Genomic DNA, 21,945 nt, shown 5'->3' on the forward strand with positions numbered 1-21,945 from the left:
CAGGAAGTTTGAAAGGAATATGACATTTGTAAAAGCAGCAGAATACCTGAAGTATTTTATCTCCAGGCTGAAGAATCTTGGATGCTGGTCCTTCAGGTTGGACCCGTGTCACAAATATACCCTGAAATGGAAAATACTCCATTAATTACACACATTAAGAGCCACTAAGTTATACTGGAGGTTCAGAAAAACAATAACATTTCTGTGAGAAACCTGAGTTGTCCTATTGAGTACAAAAAAAGGCAAATTTACATTGTCATCAGGACGAAAGGGGTTTCCCCGGCCTCCTACTCCTCCTGATATACTGAAACCAAGCTCTGGATTCTTCTCCACTTTCACACGGATCTGAAACACACCCACATATTTTCATGAAACATTAATTCACAGTCATTCACTGTTTATTGCCTTATTTTAATATGCAAGTCTTGAAAAACCACAATAGGAAGTTGGGGACTGGGTGTTTCCTGAATTCCTATGAAATATATCATTTAAATAGATCATGTGAATCATCATATGACATTAAAAACAATTCACATTCTGTTGAAGATCAAATTCTTATGTTTTAAGACTTAAAAATGCCCTTAAAGGAATAATTTAACAATTTGGGAAACATGCTTATTCACTCTTTCTGAAAATTTAATGGAAAAAAAAAGAAAGAATTCTGTCTCATATCTGTCTGCTGGTTAGTTTAGCTTAGCATAAAGACTGGAAACAAAGGGAAACAGCTAGCATGGCTTTGTCCAAAGGCAACAACAACAACAAAATATGCCTACCAGCAGCTCTAAATCTCACTAATTGACATGTAACATTATATAGGGGACAAAAACCAAAGTACAAAATGAGAGAAATGTGGTTTTACGGAGGGTAATGTTTACCATTTCTTGGCCGGCAGCAGGGCCTTCACTGTTATTTAGGTTTTTGTGCAGATTACAAAATAAAGTACAACTTCTTATTAAGTGAGCTTTATAGGTTCTTAGCTAAGATAAGTGGCTTCAGCTTCAGAGTATTGATCTTCTAATCTAAATCTTAAGAAAGAAACTATTCCTTTAATTAAACTTAAGCTGAAATACACTTTTCAGCAACTCAGTGTTTCTGCGACTAACATCATCCTTCACCTCTTGCTGCATTGGGTCCTGCGGGGTGCGTGGGGGCCCCTGGGACTGATGAGAGACTTTGAGCATCAAGTAATCAATGAGCTGCTCTCTGGATGGGTGGCGGGCCATCGGCGCCTGGCTCATTTGAGGAGGACGAACAGAAGGGCCCATCTGTCCGTTCATCAAAGGCACCTTGGAGAAAGAAAACACACACATTGTTTCTTCTTGTTTTTGTCAACTTTTGTGCCAATATTATAATTTTCTTTACTTAAAACAAGATCTGTCACATCACAGCAAAGTCATTTCACTGGAATCTCATTAAAAATTAGAGAACCACATTTTTTTGCTCTGCAGCTAAAAGTCTTGCCATCATATATTATGTATTAAACCTACTTTTCTGTGGGGGTCCATGGTGTAGCTCTGCTGCCCTTGGGGACTAAACACATCATCCTGAAAAAGGGAAGAAAGCAGTGATGATTAACACTCTGCTCAACCCACATTTACTGATTTACAACAAGACACAACAATTAGATTCCTGACATGAACATGTTTCATGTCTAGCAATGACATTAGGGCAGTGGGGGTGTTGATTTAGAGGTGAGGGAAAGGGACATATTTGGTTAAAATGATTAAAAAAAACTGAGCTGAACAAGCTGGTGAGGAGGGATAACTGCAGTCGGAGGGACACTGGGTAATCTGGAGGTGGTTGAAGAGGGGAGAATGATGATTAGGAAGCTGGACACCCTTCCCAGGAACCCCTCCCATCCCCTCTCATCGTGAAATCGCAAAGATGAGGAGCACCTTCAGCCACAGACTCCATCCTCAGATCACAGCTTGAGAACTTTAAGACCAGCTTTTAACTCTTCACTTCTGAATCCTGCATGCACTCGGCTGCACTTGGACTTATATATTAAATCATTTATATTTGTTATTGACACACTGAGACTATTTATTGACAGACTGTAGATAAATGTTCATTCACTCAGACTTCCAGTACAGATATCCCCTTATTATCTTGGTTTGGTGGACTATTAACTGTACCTCTCCTGTGTTCCATTCTCACTGCTGCTGCGTTAACACCAGAATTTCCCTCCGGGGGATTAATAAAGGTTTATCTTATCTTAAACTGCTTAGTTTCTATTCAGACGCTAAGCACCGTGTAATTCTAAATACCAGCCTCCTGACGATAAAAGTCAATCTTAAATGTTAAGTTGGGAAGGGGTTACACACCACTCTCATGAAGTCTTTTAGTCAAATCTATTTTTCTTCTTCTACAGACTCTAATACGCACTTTTCTAGATCATTCAGACGCACACTTACCTTCCGCAAAAAACACCGTTCTCATCTCGACACGCAAAGTGAGAGGGTGTGAAGTGATTCTGAAGCGATCAAATGTTGGAGTGAAGATGATGAATGAACAAAAAATAAATTAAAAAAAGTATTCGAGGAGGCGTTAAAGGAAAAAGAAAAATCATGATTGCTGAGATGTATTATAATCACAGGATGATTGGAGTGTGGCAGAGTGGAGGGAAAACGCACGAATATGATGATTATGATGTTAAAGAAATTGTGGGTGGGATTTTAAAAGGGGGCATTTTGTACCATACATTATATTCATTTTGCTTTGATATAAATGTTGAGTTGGCGTTCTTAAGGAAGATATTGACCTAAAAAAAAAGTTTTGGGAGGAAGTAGTTTCACCAGATTTGGAATTATTTCTAAGTGAGTCAAAGCTCTGTGGCAATATTGATGAGTTCATCCAGCTTTCTGTTGCACTGATTTATCATTCTCTGATTCAACTGTGGAAGCAGTGAAGTTGCTAAATAAATTTGATGATGGTACAAAAAAAATAAGTAGGCCCCTTTTAACTGCATTAAATAGAGGAGGAGCTACACAAAAACACACAAAATCCATATTTATTTGGTTTCCTGTGAGAAGACATCACATGTACTAGAAAGGGTTTGTGGTTGTGAGACATCACACGTAGAGACTTTCACTTGTCTATAAAAGTGCAAGTGAAAGATGTCTTCTTAGGGTCAGTGATCACTTCAACATCTAAGAGAGATGGAGGCAGACATTTCTTTATCTTCTAAAAGGATGTGAAACTATCAGGTGTTGGAAGCTTCTGGCTTAGTATGAGCTGCAGGAGCTAACAACTAAGTTCACAGTACTCACACAGAAGCCCAGAGCTCCGTAGGGCTGTCCGTCCCTGGTACTAAACACCAGGGACCCTTGGCTGGCATGCATATCCCTATAGCTGCTGTAGTGAGACCGGCTCAGCGGAGCGTTATTGGAATTATAGGAGCGAGACAGCGCGTTCTGAACAGAGACAGGGACGACATGGAATAATCCAACACCGACACAGACACGTCAGCGGAGGTCATGCAATCCACCAAATGAGTGATGGTGACATAAAGAGACACAAAACAAGTTTACAGCATAAACAGACAAACATGCAGTGAATCAGAAATATTGAGCAATCAGCTGGGTTAGTAGGGTTTTGGTAAAAGGTTAACTCCACAATAAACAGAGGAATGGTTCAACCAAATTTAAAAAAACCACAACAAAGTATTTCCCTGCTTATTCCTAGTAGTATTTAGTGTGTTGCCACTCGAATACAATGGAGAATTTAATATGTATATTTCAAAAATACAATGTCTGTTTGTAAATGGGACAATTAACAGAACATAGCACCAACTGTTTCCATACTATACAAACTATTTTTCTTTTAAAAAGTAGTAAAAACTATTGACTGTGAGGTATTATTCAGGGCTACTGCCACTCTGAACAATACCTTTAGGACTCTAATATTTCTATAATTAGATGATGTGAAAGCTGTTTAATTTGTGTGAACCAAACCTTTATCATCTCACATGATGTTGTGATGACATTCGGCAAAGTATTTTAAATTCATGTAATAGCTGAGTTTAGGTATTGTAAGCTGAGTTTAGGTATTGTATATAAATAAGATGATGCATCACTTTTAAACATATTAGTACTGGATTTTACCTTTTCCATTTTCTTGGCCTCAATATGCCGCATCACCTGGTCTCTCCAATCAGTTGGCACCCTTCCTCCTCCCACCTGTCCGGGCCCGTCCAGCAGCGAGTGCTCAGACTTCACCCTGGTGTTGGGCCTCTTGCTGGGGCTGTTGTGCTGGTAGTTGAAGTCGCTGACGGACATGGTCCTCTCTGGAAGCTCGTGGGGCTGAGGCCTGGCGCTGTGAGGCCTGGAAGCTCCGGGTACGTCGATGCTGTAAGTGCGAGCTGAGAGGGGCCTCTGCATGGCCTGGCTCATTGCAAGCGGGCCCCTTGCGAGGGTGTGTATGTCCCTGTACGTCATGTATTCCCCCTCGGGCAGCTGCATGCGCCGCGGGTCGCCAATGGAGGCCATGGAAGCCATTGAGGCCACTGAGGCTGTGGAGGAGGTGCTGCTTTGCCTCTGCAGAGTGCTGCTCCGAGGCTGGCCACCAGTCGTGAGAAGTCTGTCCTTAACCCACATGTCCCCAGAGGGTTTGGGACCCATGGGAGGCCCCCTCTGCTGGGGCTGCAGGTAAGGTGCCTGATTACGGTTTGAATAGTTGGTGTTGGCTAATGAGTGGGGAGGAGGAGGGAGGTAGCCTTGGTGTTCTGGAGGCATTGGCGTCCTCTGGGCCCACAACCCTTCTTTAGGCATGGCACTGCTTGTGTACTGTACATTGTACTGAGGGGGAGGGATACCCATGGCCATGCTGGAGGCAATTTGATATCTGCTGGTGCTGGCAGGAGGCCTAGAGGAAGAGAGCAGGTCTGAAGAGGATGCAGAAGAGCTTGGGTAGACCTGGAGAGTCTGGTCATTGAGCAACGACGCAGACTTGCTCCTGACTATGCTCTGGCCCTGAGCTCCGGGCCCAGGGCCGGCTCCTGTCATCCTACACATTACTGCTGCTTCGTGGGCGTCGCTGTCACCATCAATGGAGAACAGCTTCATGCCCCCCGCCTCTATGTTGCTGACACTCTGAGCCTTCATCACCTGCGGGGGATGGCACCTTTTCTCCGGAGACAGTTCCTCTGTGCTACGAGACAGAGACATGTCACTGCTGGCTGTCACGCCTGTCGAGGCCACATGCACAGCAGATGTCTCTGCATCAATAGTCTGGGGAAAAGCCAAGCGGTGAGAGTAGTCAATGACCTGCTGGTTTCCATTCTGTAAATGGTCCATGTTGTCATTGCTAAAACCCTGCTTGCCGTCTAAGTCCTCCTGAGCTACCGAACCGTTCTCATCCAGCTCCACCATGTTGTCAGTTGGCAGCTTGGACACGTTCATGTTGATCTGATCCCACCTGGTGTAGGTGTCTCCCATGCCGTTGTTTATTCCCTTCTCGATGAATGCTAGCCTGGCTTCCATAGACAGGTCGTAATCACCCAGTTTCTCTGGCGGGCTCTGCTGGGTTCTCAGAAGGGCCTGAAGGGACGTTTCGGAGCCGTTACCATTATGGAGGAGAGGGGTGGTGTCTCTGGGCCGGTTCATGTTCTCGTCTTCTTGCCTGGAACAAAGATCGAGGGGAGAGGAGAAACACATGCATCAGGTTTTGTAGCAATGACAGGGTGAAGACTTTTATTTTATGTTATCATCTGGATAAATGATACTAACCGGCTTTTTGGCAGGAAGGGCATCTTTGCCTCTCTCTCAGGGGTGCACAGAGAGTTGTCCTGACTGCTGTCTGTGGTCAGAGACACAGAGTCGGACATGCGCGACGGCGACGAACAGTTACTGTTGTTCTGGTTGCTGTTGGCCACTGTGTCATCAAGCAAGGAGTCTGCGTCTTTCCCATCATCTGTTAACCAGAATTATCATCAGTTTTAATATCAACTTACATTTACATTTTAATGATGCACACACGTCTTTTCTTTATATTACCTTTTTTGTCCTTACTTAAAGTCACTACTTTCGGCTGGTTGATGGAGATCTCGATTAAAGGCGGTCTCATCTCTGCAACTTTCATTTCGTCTTCATCTGACAGCTCCTCAGAATCCTGGAAAGACAACAGTTGTATTTTAAAGATGCATTTTAGATGTTGAAGTTTTATAATGCACTTGTTTTGATTTCTTGTTTGTGAAATCGATAGAAATCTAGCAATTATATATATATTTTTTCAAAAGTACCTCCAGTGTGTCCTCATGGTTCATCATAGAGGCCTCTGAAGATTTGAGCGGGGCTTTCTGAGAGCTGTAAGATTCCGAAGTGTCTTTTGAATCTGGTGCAGAGATGTTTTGGGTGCATGACACTTGGCGCTCCATGTCTGATGCCATGCCATTGGGACAAGGGGCCTCTATGACCTGCTCAAAAAAAGTCCATGTGGTTGGTTGCTTCTTAAAAAAAACACAAAAAACTTCCTTTCCTTGCATTGTAGAATATGAAGTTTGTTAAGGTGGGAACTAAAAGCCGGCTAAACAAAAGCGTGCAGAAGAAGTGAAAGTGCAGATTTCTTTAGAAAGTGAAAAAAAAAAAATCTATTTTAGTCGAAGCTGACCTTAACGCCCACGTCCTGCACACCGATGTGGTTCCCCTCAGTCGGCTCATCCTCCTTCAGCCTGTGAGCCACTGACTGGGCCGTTTTCACCATGTTCTTCAGCTCGTCTGGGTATGGTGTAGGGTAGCGCTTCAGGTTTCCCTCCTGGAAGAGTACAAAGCATGCAAATTTAAATTATATAAAGGAAGGGCATTAAGAGGTGTGAAATCTTAGCTTGAAAGATGATTTACATACATGGAGAATGAGGTGCATTCATTATCATACAGATACATTTCACAGATGGACGTTTTAAGAGATTTCTCTAAACTGTAGTAATGAGATTTATGCAAACAGCCATCCTCCAACAATATTATAGTTAAAAGGTTGTAGAAAATAGGACTTGAGGGACATTTTACATTAAAGGTTGTTGTGATAAAAACCCCAAACTTCGATCACATGTGTGTGTCACATAAGTGTCCTTGCAGTTGTTGTTTTTTTGCCTTTCCCTATTCTGTGAACAGAGACAAATGTGTGATACTAACCCTCGGGGGTGTTTCTCTCTCATCCTTGTCCTCGTCACACTCAAATGCCACCTGAGCTCGGTGCTTGCGTTGTTCCTCCCACAGAGCCGGATTGAAGCTCTCCGAGTCAGAGTTGGGTATGTCTGAAATAAAAAGCAAGAAACCGGGATGATGGATAATTTGTTAGTCTTTTAATGAATGCTTTGTTAAGTTTATCCCACAGTGTGTTCAATTCATGCAGGTACCATTTTAAATCACAAGATGGCGCAATTACAACATGGTGCATGCCAATAAATTGAATGAGCTTGTGGAAGAACTTGAAATTCAAGAGTTAACCCCTTAAACTCCTAACACAACCCTGCAACAATGAATCAGTAATACTTGGTATTGTTCAGATGTAACCGGATTCAAATTAAAACATCGAACAAACAACAAAAGCTTCAATTTAATATCATAATATATTTAAAAGATGGACAGAAAATTCAGTTAGATTATGAAGGCCAATGGGAAAGTTTGCTGGTCCCCATTACAGGAAAAAATTAACTTTACCTCTAATTATTTATGCATTTAACCTTTTTCAATGTTTAACTCATATTTCAGGGAAAACGTTAAAGGTTACTGAGAAAGCGGCCAACGCTTCTACAGCAACTTTATAACCACTCAGCCTTCAACTCAACTCCGCCAACATTCTCCCTTCCTTGTTACAACCCTTGACTTCCTTCTTACGTTTTTAAGGGGGAAGCAAGGCCATTATTACTATGAAAATGACGTCTTGGCAGTGGTGGTTGTGGTTGTGCTAATGCTTCTTTCCTCAAACCCTGAGTTGGCACGGAAACCAAATGCCTACTGGTACAAACAAGGTTGAAACTTGAGTTATTTTTCCTAAAATCACAACTACTACTCTCCACATACAGATATTCTTTCGTTTTGTATCTTTTTGTATTTTATTGTGGTGTGGACCCCCCATGAGCTGTGTCCAACATACCTGCTAACTATAACTATAACTTAACTCTGATATTCAGCTCTAAAAAAAGAAATCAGATAAAGAACAAAAACACACCTTGTCGGTGACATAAGTTACTTATTAGTGAGTGAGTACAGTGGATAAAATGAGTCACCTGGTGTGTACTCTCCGTATCAACAGGTTGTAAAACATAATTGTCATTGTTGGGTCATGACTTATTCCAGTTTCTCAGGGGGAGAAAAAAAGAAAAAAAAAAGGAAACAGATGACGCCCAGTTAATAACTATGGAAAATGACATAAAGCAGATCAAATAGAGGACAGGGCCTACATACAGTGACGTGCTTTGTGGTTCTGACATTGTCGCAAAGAAAGAAAGAAAGAAAAAAAAAATCAAACAGCTGACTCTTTTACCATTTCAAGAGCTCAGGTTCGTAGAGCTTGAACCACTAATTACTCTGAAGCTCAGATGCATCTGGGTCAGTGCAAGCTGTCTGGTGTAATAAGAAACCAAACCAAACTAACAGATGCTTGACAAGAGACAAAGCCTTGTGTTTCTTTGGCCCCGGGTCTCAGGTAACAAGGGCCTTCATATAATATGCATTTAAGGATCCTTGCAGGTCACCTATAAAACTAACATCTAGTGAAGTTAAAGATGGAAAAGGCTGGAAATAAGGCATCAAAAATGTATTTAATTGACCTGATATCAGTTGTTTGTTATTCATTGAAACTGCTCTATCTTCCTTAACTGGTTACCGACAATAAATTCATCAAAACCCCCGGTGGCGTTTCATTTTAATAAATTGTGCTCATAGTCTGAATACAAATAACAAGCTTGTGTTGAAGATTGACTGGTGAAAAACAGGACAGGCTAGAAGCATTTTTCAGTTTGAGGGTCTGCCAGAGCAATCATGACAGAATATAAAAGAGAAATTGTGTCTCTTATTGAATAGACAGTACTCACAGTCCTCATTCCTGGTTTGCTGGGGGAACATGTAGTTAGTCAGCACAGTTTTGTGTGTATCAGGATCCTCCTCTTTCTGGAGAGGGATCAGGGGCTTTGACTGTGGGAGACAAAAAGTAGGTTTTGAGTGTGTTATCTGCGATCAACAGTGTTTTTGTCAAGACAGTCGAATGCTCACACAGAGCGTCCTGGCCGTTCGTTCTCTGTGCTCTCGCTTTGGCGCGGGGAAGTGAACCGAGAGGCATCATCTGCACATGAAAAGGCTTAAAAATCTCACCTAACTGTGGGGAGAAGTAACACATCACAAGTTGCACCAGTGATGAATTTAATGTGGTTGCCCCTCCTTAATTCCCCCAAACTTCTTATGAGCTGAGTTTTTTTCCTCTCTAATCTCCTTCAAATCACCTACTGCCCCCTCCTCCCCCCTCGTTTTGACTGAGACATTTCTTAATCACAGCAGGGTGCCTTTTCCTGTCATCCACTGCTAGATGAAGCTGTCCTCAGCTGCATCAGTGTCCCCCAGGCTCTGTCACTGTTGTTGCACCTGCCCATCAGTTGCCTATGTGTCTTAGTGCTGATGTGCCCATTGGGGCTGCCTCTCCTGGGTTACACTTCAGCAGGTGCAGCAGTCAGGTTATTCATAAAGCACCTTTATAGTGTCAATAAAGACTAAATAATTCACCACTTTCACTCAATAAAATGACACAAAACTAAGAGATGATTAAAAGACAAACTTTGTGTCTACATGGAGGCTGTTTTAGGGGCAATAGCTTGACTTTAAGAGTCCCTTCAGAACAGTATCATGTTAACAAATGACAAAGTTAAGCAGGAGATTGACCGTGGTGAGTCTTGCAAATGATAGGATTATTCTAATTTAATTTATATGTAGCTGAAATGAGACCAGGACAGGTGCCATCAGACTGCTGAACTCTATAGTTTTAACACCAGTGCATTAAAATGTTATATATTTCTCCTATTGTTATTTGTTATTTATTTTCACTAATCTAAATCACATTTTACACATATCACAGACACATTATTTATTACCTGTCTTTAATTCTAAAGGTCATTTTATAGTGCATCTCTGATTTAATGTCTGAGTGACAAAGAAAAGGAACTTTGAACTTTGGGATGTGGGCGCTATGTCTGATTGTACGTCACAGTTTTTCTGCAGGATTCAGCTTCCGTTTTCCAGCGACAACTTGTTCGGGCGTTTGAACAAAAGCTTACAGTAGTCTGGTGCGAGTCAACAGACTGGTAAGCTTAAAAAAAAAGCAAACACGCTGAATCAATACACTCCTGCAGTGTCCTCTCCTACCTTTCTTTACCTTTGCACACCTAAAACGTCTCTGCTAGACTTGATATGAGCAGCTCAAGAATTCCTCTCCCTTTACATAGCTACTACTACAGCTGCTATGACAAAGTGGGACTTCAGGTCACTTCCTGACACATAAGCTGACCAAACAAACATTTCAACCTTTGATAGGCTTATCTTGTGTTCTGGTGACATTACTCAAGGCAGACATCCAAATTTCAAGCACCCACAATTTGCCTTGTAACCTTGATCTCTCTACATCCGCTTTATATCTCACTAGCTGCTGCTGCTGTCTTATCTCCCAAACTGGCGCTGTGTCATTCAGATTTGTGTTATACTGCTTTCCAAGGCTGTTGACAGACTTGTCTAGTTTACCACACACTTGTTGTCCATAAATACTCACTAATGTCAGGATTAGGTTTTTCTGACATTCATTAGGGTTTCCTCTACGCTTTACAAAGATGTAGAGTTTCACTAAGCCTGACCCCCGCTGACGTTTGTCACATTTAGATGAAATGTCCTTGAAGTGGTTTATTGCATTTTGAATGAGTTTTCCTGTGAACTACTTGGCACAGCTGGATTAATTTACAACTCAATGTTTGTGGTGAGTCACGTACGCTGCAGCCATTACAATCTCTACAGAATGCCTATCGTTTTCTAGATTCATTTCTTGGTCTAAAAAATGTCAGAAAAATTTGATAAATGTCTATAATTTATTAGTTCATGGAGAAGTCTTTAAATGTCTTATTTAGTCTAATCAACAGTCCCAAAAAAAAGCTTCAAATCCTCACATTGTTACTTATCACTTTTTTTTAAAAGCCATAATCAATTATTTGCTGATTCATTTAATCTTAAAATCAACTAATTGGTGCTGTAATTATTCTTACATAATGCACGTGGCCTTACCTGATTTTCAGAGAGCCACATAGCAGTCATTTGGTTCAGTTTAGTGAAACTGTAGGGAAGATTCCTCAACCTGCAGAGAAACAAACAGAACAGAAACTTGGTTATCTTACAATCTTACAAACCACAAAAATGTCATTTTTACTTGGAAAACAACAAAAACTATTTATTTATCACTGCTGACACAGAGCTGTTAACACCAGGAATGGAAAACCCCTGATTAAAGCCTCAATCAGGCTTTAGCTTCCATCCAAACCCATTTTCACTCTGACCAGAACTAAGACCTTTCAATCATGATGTAATCATCACGTTGTGCCTCTGATTGTGTGTGTGTGTGTGTGTGAGCTCTTGTAAGAATGACACTGACATTTCTTTTTCTGGTTTTCATGTTTTCACCGACTTACGTAATCTTACTACTGTACTGCTGCAGGAATTATGTTCAAAAAAGCTTTAACGTAAACACTTAACATGACAGAAAAAAATCTAAATTACTCTTGTCGCTCATACATGAACGCTGTCAGTCGAGACTCACTTGTTGTTGCTCAGATTGACGACCTTGAGCTTCTGCATGTCTCCCATCTCCTCGGGCAAAGACTCTATCTTGTTGGAATGTAGAAACAGCACAGTTGCATTCTTCCAGTTGCCCATCTGAGCAGGAAAAACAGAAAAACAAGGGACTCTGAGCCACGAGCACACACAGCTAGCAGTTAGAGATGTGCAGCCTGACATGCCTCCTCAGTTAACACATCTCCACGTATATACAGACTAATGTGCATACTCACTTCAGGGGGAAGCTGGGTAAGGAAGTTGTGATCTGCAGCAAAGGTGCGGATGTTGACGCACTGGCCGACGGTGGAGGGCAAGGCCTCGATCTCATTGAAGCTGCAGTCCAGTTCATCCAGAGCTGTCAGCCTAATACAGAGAGAAGCAGGAGGGGGAAGATAAGACGGAGTTCAAACATCTAATATTGAAGATTTGGAATAACAGCATGTGGTCTGATGGTGTTACAGAGCAGGACAAGACTGTGAAATGAGTTAACATAGTTTCACTCCGTCCAAAAACTTTTTTACTGCAGTATCATAGACAAGATATTACACAAAACCATGCAAAACCTTCAAATGCACGGACAGCTGCAACTCTTAAGAATAATCGGTTCAGACAAGAACTGAGATCATCTCTTTTCCAGAGCAGCTACCGTGACAGCACCTTATACTAACAGTGAACCCCCCCACTGACCCCCCAACATCCAGACACAACTTAAAAGCTCCATGGGACGCAATTTAAAAACAGGAACATTTCAAACTGAACCCACGTTGACACAGAAATGCGGTGCAGCTGGAGCTTTTTGCTGAATGAAAAATGCAAATGCACGCTGGGGATTCGGATGAATGCAGAGTGAGTCTGACCTGCGGGGGAGCTGCTGTGTTATAGCATTACTTTGAACTGAAAACACAGGATTTGACCCACCCTCCTCCCTCCTCCCTCCTCCCTCCCTGCAGAATACAAACCAGGGACAAACAACCCAGTGCATTGGCAGTGCACTGAATAAAATCAGCTATGTATAAATGAGAAAAGAAAAAATCAGCTTGCTTAAGCTAAAATCCTTGCATGGGATTAAACTAAACCATAGGCTTTGTTACGTAATCTGTGTCAAAGTACACAAGGAGACACGTTCTAACATAAGGGATAATTGGTGGTGTTTGGAAACAATGGACCAAGAACAAAGCTGTGCAGCTGGACTAGAAATGGTCAGGAAATGTAGATTTGTCTTGCTCGTTGACATGGAAGTGGATCGATTACATTAAAAAAACCCACGCGTTGGTGGATCGAATCGGAAACTAATGTTTTTGCCGGACCGTTGTGACTCAAGAGTAGACGAAGGGTCAAGCGTATGGATCTGGCTCGCTCGCAAAAGCCTCAGCAGCTGCCAACAGCTGGGTTTACCTGTCTGCTGCGGACAGTATTAGTCTGAGAATAGCTGTGGCTGATTTAATCTGTGAGTATTGTATCTGAGGGTCATCAAGCTAAAGATTAGCGGTGACCCCTTTGTAATAAATCAAACTGTTTCCATAAATCAATAGAAAGGCATTTAATTTATGGTCATTCAGACTTTAAAATCATGGACCTAATTAATTCCTCAATATCATCCTCAGTGTAAGACTAAAACAAATAAAGCATCAGAGCACATTATAAGTTTAATAGGAACATCTGATTTATCCAGACAGACTTTTTATGTGATCAGCGGATAGCAGATCAGAACGACACAATAATCCACTGATCTGTGCGTTTGATTTCTGCTGATATTAAAGCAATCGCTGTAACGCTCACCCTCCGACGGAGTCCGGCAAGTACATCAGCTGGTTCTCATCCACTTTCAGTGCGGTCAGTTTCTTCAGTGAGCCTTTATTAAGCAGAGAGAGAACGAGAGAGAGAATTACAGAGATGCATGCAAGAGCTCAGAGCAATTATTGATTATCACTTGCTGTTGCACCACAAAGAGAAATATCCATTACAGTAGTTAATTAGATAAATTAATCACTGTCATCAATACATTTACTAGTTTAGGAGTAATCAGCCCAGACTTCTTTTGCACTGTGCATCTGGCCTCATCTGACTTTAGTAGCCTGGTCTTAACTCATGGACATTACTCCTCCCCCCCTCTCCCTCCCTCACCACATATAATAATTATAAATATTCTATAAATGCTCTGAAAAATCTTTGGATACAATGAATGAACATAAAATACAATGAATGAAAAATGAATCTTTGTTTGTTATTTATCCATGAAGGCAAAAATAAGTAAACATGGAAAAAAATGGACTCCACAGTATCTGAGAAGAAAGACATAAAAATTGAGAAAAAAGCAGTTATGGAGGAATAATTGACTTTCCACATGTTTTATAACCGTACTTGAGGCATCATTTGGAGAATTCTTTGGTTTGGCACTAATGCGCTCTGGATTTTGTTAGCCTCTTCTATAATGATTTTTTGAAGTGTAATATTTAAAAGTTGAGAGACTTTTCATGTTATGAAAATGTAGCTACGCATGAAAAAACAGTCACATCATTTATGGGAACTAAATAGCTACAAAAACAACTAAATCAACCCAGGCATGAAAAAATACGCTGGCAACAGCTAAAAAAGAGAGTGAAAGGATTTCAAAATGTTTTTTCTTTCACGTACGAGTGTGGTGTGTGTGTGTGTGTGTGTGTGTGTGTGTGTGTGTGTGTGTGTGTGTGTGTGTGTGTGTGTGTGTGTACACTGTAATATTTACCAATGGAGCCGGGCAGCTGTGTGAGGGCGTTGTTGGAGAGCAGGAGGTCCTGTAGACTCTCGCAGCCACAGATCTGCTCATCTACCATCTCCAGGTTGTTCTTGGACACGTCCAGGTAGACCAGTTGTTTTAGCGTCCCGATCATCTGAGGGGACAAAATGAGACCCGCATAAACAAAAAATAAGTCACAATGATGTCTCATTATTCTCACTTAAAGGTAAACTGTGGAGTTTTTGTCCTCTAGTAGCGCTATGAAGTACTATTTTTAACGAGTGGGTCATGTTGTTTGTTTTGTATAGATGCGTTGGGGACACACATGTACGCAAGTGATGTGACACGTAAACAATGCAGAACTTTAAATTAACAAAATGCTCTGCAAATGTTTTATGAGGAAGGAAATGGGGTTACCTCAAAAATACGCACGCTACGCATAGTACTTCTCATGCAAGAAACCCTAACCTTCATATAAACAGATTCATTCTTAAAAAAGGCACGTAATGAGTGCTTTAAGAAAATGTGTGGTGTGTTCATCATTCAGCTTTTTAGAATCTTCTTTAAGTGGTCCAGACCTGTTGTATGAGGTAGGTAATAATGTCTTAATCTGAATAAATTTGGAGTTTAAAGGTGCAGTGGACCTGATAGAAGTGGAGTTTAATATTCATAAGTATGTTTTAATTAGTGTATAAGATAAGATAAGATAAGATAAGATAAGATAGGATAAACTTTTTATTGATCCCACAGTGGGGAAAATTCATCACTACAGCAGCTCACCTGGAAATAACAATTGTTGTGTTTTCGTTACTTTAGAATGAACCCTTTATATCTACATAGGGAGAGGGTCCTCTTCCACAGAAGCCGCCATGTTGCACCGCCATGTTTCTACAGAAGCCCAGGATGGACAAACCATGCACTGGCTCTAGTGAGGGCCTTTCATGGTTTTTTTTTGCGAGTTTCAAAGCCTCTGTAGTTTCTCCTACAAGCTTGCAAGGAGAGGAGCAGAGGTATTCACTTTCTTGCAACCTCACTGCTTGATGCCAATAAATCCTACACACTGCACCTTTAAATATAACACTGAAAATCAACTAAAATAAAATGCAGCTCTAAAACAAACTTTATGCAAAAAAACCCATATAATCATTATCATGGTTGGTTTACAGAGGGGTTTATTTCGATTCTATTGTGTTTATTGTATGTACATTTTTGCACATCAACAGTAAGCTATATTTATTGTTAGGCTACAGTTACAGTTATTATTAGTGAACTTCTCTCACTCTGCCAGCTGCCTCAATGTCTTTCACTAGGTCTCCAGTATCATCTTGTGTTGCACCCGACAGTGTAATTAACATCATCCACTGTAGGCTATGACATTCTCTCCTCTTAATATCTCGGCAACTGTCACATCCTTTGACCGTCTCCTGTCACAGACTGCTTTACTTTAGAGACTTTGTCTTTAGGCTTCTAACTTCACGTCTTTATATCTGTCACAGTACAGTGCTGCTCTGATGCCAAGATGTTGGCAGTTGTATTTTTGTCTTTTGATTCCTTTACAACAGGACTCGAAGCTCTACGGTGGGAAATTCTAGTCTTAAACTCTTTGGGAGCATTTTTTGAATAAAACTTGTCCATAAATGTAACAGGTCGCTCCATATATGGTCATTTCAAGGGCGTTGATTATGCGAATGATCAAATCTCACGCGTGTATACCTCCTCATGAACAGTTGACATTCAACAGGCTGAAATGAACAATTTACAACATGTTCAGGCAGTTTTATACCATGAGAAAAAAAATCTTCTTTCATAAGACAGTCATTATTTACGCCAAGGATTTTTGAGTTGTGGGTGAACAGAGGAGCAGTGGATTTAAACAATCCCAAAAACATCCTGAACAGTGAGTACTGGCAGGAATTCCTTAAGTAGTATAATCAACTACAAATGTATCTATAATAATGAATATGAAACATGCATTTACAGACAATCCCAGAACAGATATTATGATGAACTTTGTTAGATAACACTTTAAAATCAGCCCACATTTTATAAAGGAAAACAAATAGAGTTACTGTGTTTAATGCATCTGACTGATATCAGTGTTTATAGACAGCCAGACTGATAACAACCAGTGCTGCTGACCTGCTGGCAGGACACCAGCGTCCTTGGCCGACATTACTGTCTACCAAAAGGTGTAGTGGGCTCAGTTTTAATGTTACAGTGTATCATATGAAACCAGAGGAGCCAAGGCAGCCACATTTGTACCAGCCATGTCATGATAGGTGCTCGGGAAGAGGGCTAAATAGCACTCCAAAATTAGGCAAAATTTTGGCAGGGGGAAAAACTGGCATGGGAGGGAGCTCTCATCTTAAAATACCTGAATGAAAACTGGTTCAATGGATCCCCAAGAGTCTTTCCTTTATAGACATGCCCACTTTATGCTAATCCCATGCAGTTTGGGGCTTTTAACTTTCAACATTTTAATAGTTGCTCCTCACCAAAATATGTTTATTAGACTAGAAAAACTTGACAGTGCTGAGTGATCTATACCGTTGACCTGCTATCTACCCCCCCCTACAAAAAGACAAAAATAGGTTTGTGGTAGTAGGGAGTGGAAAAGGTTAATTATGACCCACCTACAAAAACAGCTGCAGAACGTTTTGTAATTATTAATGGGACATCTGCAAACACAAAAGTGCTTTTTTTCTGTGATGTCGTCTTTTTTGTTCATCCAGGAATAAAATCATTACCTTCTCTGCTGGTCTTCAGACAGCTGAAAGTCTTATGCAAACTGCCTGTGGTTAGTTTTGATGAAGTGTGTGTGTGTGTGACTGTAAACTATACCCCAGGTAAAAACGTCAGTCTGTTCCCGTCCATCCACAGCTCCTTGATTCCAGTCAGCTGCTCCAACACCTCAGGCTACAGAAAGAGGAGAAAGGAGGTTAAGTGATAGGGATGTGTGTGTGTGTGTGCGAGTGCCTGTGGTGTCAGAAAAGGATGAAGGGCTTAACTCATAAACAAGATAAAAAATGAATCATCAAGTTAATTTAATTATTCCACAGAGATTATTATGTATTAACAAAAGCCATTTACCAGTGGAAACTGAGCACCCACTGTACGTGCACTTAAAAAAAAAAAGTAAAGAAAAAACAGAGTGCCCATTTTTTAAATTTGAAGGAGGAGGAAATGAAACGGAACAAGGAGGGAGGGAGGTAAGGTCACCACCAGAGAGGTAGAGAGCTCAGGGCATCGGCAGACCGACTGACGGATAACTCACCACTTCAGTGAACTCATTACTCCCCAGGTCCAACCTCTCCAGCTGTGTGAGCTTGTGCATGCTTCTGTAGACACACAAGATAAAAGAGGGAATAATATGTTAAAATTAAAAAAAGGGGGATACATTAAAAATCACTCAAATAGAATTCAGTCACACCATCTGAATCCCATTTTACACATTTTCACAAGTGGGAAGCTGGTGACAGGATTGGAGAATTAATAGAAAAAGGAAAAAAAAAAAAAACACTGAACTGCCCTCCTTGAGATTAGGCAAAAAAGCAAACAAGCTTAAGGATTACAAGCAATATGCTTCAAAACAGCAATCCAAAAAGAAACTTTTAATTTTTTTTAATGTTATATTTTGCATAGCATACAGACTTGTCTTTGTTCCTCTGGCTGAATAATTTCACGAGGAAAATAAATACCTTTCAGGGCTCCGGCGTGACAGAAATATGCTTTAAATAATGGAAAATGTGACGTATGCTAGCCCTTAAGCCTTGCTCCAGAATTTTCTCTCCACATTCAGGTCACAGTCTCATATTCTGTGCTACACTGTAAACAAGCAGATAAAAAAGCAGCACGATTCGACTACTTACAGTGTTTACTGTATTTAACTGTTCACCAGTAACAGGAGCTGAAAGTTAATTATTCTTGTTAAGCTTGTTTCACATTCTGAGCGGCAACAGTGAATACTTATTGATCTCCAACATAAACCAACATTCAAGGACAAGATGTTGAGTTAGGCTGCAAAAAAGTAGCTAGATATCAAAATACATATTAAAGAAACAACTCTCAGCTTCTTTAAATTGAGCGCAAAGTCAAAGTCTCTAAAAGTGGGTGCCAAAGATCTTTTTGTTCTTTGCAGCTTCAGTGTCCTTCATTGAGTGACATTCCTCTGTGCTATTCATAAAAAATACAGAATCTAGAGTTTAAATTGTATAATTCTGGCATGAGGAAGAATGTGACACACAAATCTATGTTTAGCTTGTAAGATAAGGACTACAAATAGCTGTTTATAAAAATAAAAGAAATCTTTGGGAGTGGATCCTGAGTCCAACAAAATAATTCTACACGCTAAATGAAAGCAAGAGAGCGTGACTGGAGATGGAAATGGGAGATGTGGTTCGCTCTGTTTGGGAACAGATATGATGATCCTTTCACAGGAGGAGTGACATTCAGCAGGGAATGGAAAGCAGAGGCCCACCAACACCACTGTGGAGTCTTGTTTGGTTTTTTTGTTCAGTGCTCCTCATAAAACGAGAGACACGCACGCCACAAATGATAAATATGATTTATGGCTGCTGGTGAGTTTGTAAGTTCTTGGAGAGTTGTGGAAAGCATTAGCCAGTTTGGTCACATTCTTACCTCAAAAGTTGGCAAAAACACAAGAGACCCCCCATGTGAGCTGAAAGGAGTAAGAATGAGCTTTGCTGGCTCATCTAGAAAGTGAAAAAAAAAACTGTGGCTTTCGACCCCAAGTTGAGAGAAGCGGGGCAGCTTTCTTTAAAAAATACTGAGAAATATTTGGTTAATGCATATGCTTGCTTCGTGTCTTTGTGCAGGGAAAAGAGAGAGACTGCGTTTTCTATGTGTAAGCTCTGAAAAGACTTTGCGCCCCTTTGTCCGTGCACACATTTGTTTACATCTCTGAGATGCTTGTGTGTTGCTCTGGCAACGTTCCCGATCATTAGTCCTTTTCTTTGTCAGGGCTCCAGCCTTTAACAGGTCTGGCCTCTGTCACATAAACACAGAGAGAAGAGAGGATCCGCTCTGAGCTCCGGCGTTGCAGTGCACTGCACTTTATGCGCCGTCAGTCAGTCAGTGAAAAATACGAAAAAGGAAAATGAGTGAGATGATAAAAAGAAAACTCAGCCAGGGGGAAGCGCAAATTTTTTTTAAAAAAACAGGCAAATGGGGAATTGCAGTTTTGCTGAAAAATAGGCAGGACATAAAATGGGAGTGATACAGCAAGTGAAGCATGAGAGAAAACAGAAAGAGAAAGCAACTTCCCCCCCCCCCATCACAGTCACCTGGAGCATTCGCAAATGTTCTTGGGACGTTAAGTCTCCCTGCGGCACTGTAACCTTCTCAAATGGTGAAATAACCCTCACCGCTGTCTCGGTAGAGGATTATAAAACCTGTCACAGCAAGCAGCCAAGTAAAGGGGCCTCTTACGTAACACTGTGGAATTTAATACTACAGTTAGAGGTGTGGGGAATGAATCTATAATAAAAAATAAAAAAAAGGAGGCAGGATGGAAGACACAGCAGAGATGTTGCAGGGGTTGAGAGAAGGAGAGAGATAGTGAGAAAGACAGGGTAAGAGTTCCTTGGCAAGCTTTGTGAACATGACTCACAGTGATACCGCTCCCTGTTTTGTATATTTGATGTTTGAGAAGACATGTGAAATAAAAGATACTTACTTTGGCAACATCTTTAACTGGTTCTCCCTCAGCTCCAAGATTTGTAGTTTAATCAACCTGCAACCAGGAAAGAAAAGTACAATGCTTAACATTTATATGACACTGTCCAACATATGTTCTTCATACTGTAGACACCATTAAATCATTTAGTTTAAAAGGAGACACATCATGCACATTTCCTATATATCCATATTTGTACTCTGGGGCTCTACTGGCATATCATTGCATACTTTAATGTTTTTTGCTTATTTATTTTATGCTAGCTCTCTATGCAGACGCAGTTCGGCCTCTGTCTGAAACAAGCCGTTTTAGCTCCTGTCTCTTTAAGGCCCCCCTCCAAATTATCCCACTCTGTTCTGATTGGTCAGCACTGGAAAACACGTAAACTAACAGTAGTGGTAAGAGTTAATTTCCTTTTTTTAATTCGTTACTCAAAACTTCTCAGAATCTGAGCTGCAACCTTAGCGACAAAGGACGGCTATTTGTGGGCACATGTGAACAATCTGACGCCATCTCGTAGAGGAAGTAGAGATAACTTTGTCAGAGCCGGCTGAAGCCCATGGCATGGCATTTGACTCCGGGAGCATTTTTCTATACATTAACCTCCAGTTTTGGGACTTTGCTCATGTTTAACGTAGACATCAGACATCAGCATGATATGTGTACTTTAATCTTTGAGTCTGCAAATACTTCTGTCTACAGTAATTGTCTACCTGTTAGTTTTTAACCCTATTATTATAGTTTTAACAATTATCTTTGAGTCTGCAACTGTTTTGTCACCAGTTAAAAACAGTCTACCTCTTAGTTTGCACCCTATTATTATAGTTTTAACATTTATTCTTCAGTACTTCCCAATCAAGATGTGCATAACACTCTAAAACAGGAATATTACTGCATACATAACAGCTTTTGGAGCATCAAATTCCCTTTTAGTGTGTGATAGTGGCCATGATTTCCTCTTGTGGCTTATCTAACAGTAACCAGCTATGATGTGCAGCTACATAGCCAAGTCTTTTTTTGTCACTCACAAAAACTCCACAATGGATTTGATGCAATTTGCCCCTTTTAGTAAAGTAGCACTAATGTAAAGTGACAATAAAGAAAGCACAGGAGGAGAAGGGATGAAATAAGCCTGTGGGGCTAAAACTCATGTCATGTGTTTTGTGTAATTAGGCCTCTGGCCTCTTCAGGACGGCTTAACACTAAACGTTGTGTTGTTGTACAAACAATACAAGCATGACTGATCCTGCCGGTTTCGTGAAACAACCTGTTTAGCCTTTAAGACTCAGAACTGCATACTGTAATTATAGGTGTGAATTTGTCAAATTATTAAAGATTATAGGAATCTTAAATGTGATAAATTGAGTAGACAAATACAACCATTTGATATGAGGCATACATATCTTAAAAATTTTAAAAATTAACATTATAGAAGAAATACCAATACAGTCCAGTCATCCGGGTCAGATATATTGACAAATAGATATTTACTTTATCTGTCCAATATATCGCGTCACTATAATGCAGTGATCTTCTACAGGAGCCATAATCTAGTGTCAATCTCACATCATAATCAATATTTTGTCAACAGTTGACAGAGAATCTCTCTGGCTGGACTAAACTTGTCAGACCAGCTTCCATCTGTCAAATATGTGGTGTGTTTGTTTTTTAACACAGGAAGGAATTTATTTTATTTTTTTGTATTTGGAGCCAAGAATTTAATGTCAGGTCTTTTC

At 40.7% G+C, this 21,945-nt stretch overlaps 1 protein-coding gene across 2 annotated transcripts in view; it reads right to left on the reverse strand.

The window, feature by feature from the left end:
- erbin (erbb2 interacting protein) overlaps window positions 1-21,945 on the reverse strand; it is a 46,351-nt gene that overhangs the window by 3,235 nt on the left and 21,171 nt on the right. The window contains exons 6-25 of one of the 2 annotated variants that reach the window (XM_062434680.1): window positions 20,210-20,266; window positions 17,789-17,852; window positions 17,356-17,430; window positions 14,524-14,668; window positions 13,578-13,650; window positions 12,032-12,161; window positions 11,782-11,897; window positions 11,253-11,322; window positions 9,032-9,131; window positions 7,128-7,249; window positions 6,607-6,750; window positions 6,239-6,412; window positions 5,994-6,108; window positions 5,727-5,910; window positions 4,104-5,619; window positions 3,270-3,413; window positions 1,488-1,544; window positions 1,116-1,286; window positions 253-345; window positions 47-121 (exon numbers count right to left, since the gene is read on the reverse strand). In XM_062434680.1, coding sequence (XP_062290664.1) covers window positions 47-121; window positions 253-345; window positions 1,116-1,286; window positions 1,488-1,544; window positions 3,270-3,413; window positions 4,104-5,619; window positions 5,727-5,910; window positions 5,994-6,108; window positions 6,239-6,412; window positions 6,607-6,750; window positions 7,128-7,249; window positions 9,032-9,131; window positions 11,253-11,322; window positions 11,782-11,897; window positions 12,032-12,161; window positions 13,578-13,650; window positions 14,524-14,668; window positions 17,356-17,430; window positions 17,789-17,852; window positions 20,210-20,266 — 3,625 coding nt within the window. The remainder of the gene's footprint in view (window positions 1-46; window positions 122-252; window positions 346-1,115; window positions 1,287-1,487; window positions 1,545-3,269; window positions 3,414-4,103; window positions 5,620-5,726; window positions 5,911-5,993; window positions 6,109-6,238; window positions 6,413-6,606; window positions 6,751-7,127; window positions 7,250-9,031; window positions 9,132-11,252; window positions 11,323-11,781; window positions 11,898-12,031; window positions 12,162-13,577; window positions 13,651-14,523; window positions 14,669-17,355; window positions 17,431-17,788; window positions 17,853-20,209; window positions 20,267-21,945) is intronic. The other variant, XM_062434679.1, reaches the window with a different exon arrangement.

This window comes from Scomber scombrus, chromosome 15 (assembly GCF_963691925.1).
Source record: "Scomber scombrus chromosome 15, fScoSco1.1, whole genome shotgun sequence".
NCBI lineage: Eukaryota > Metazoa > Chordata > Actinopteri > Scombriformes > Scombridae > Scomber > Scomber scombrus.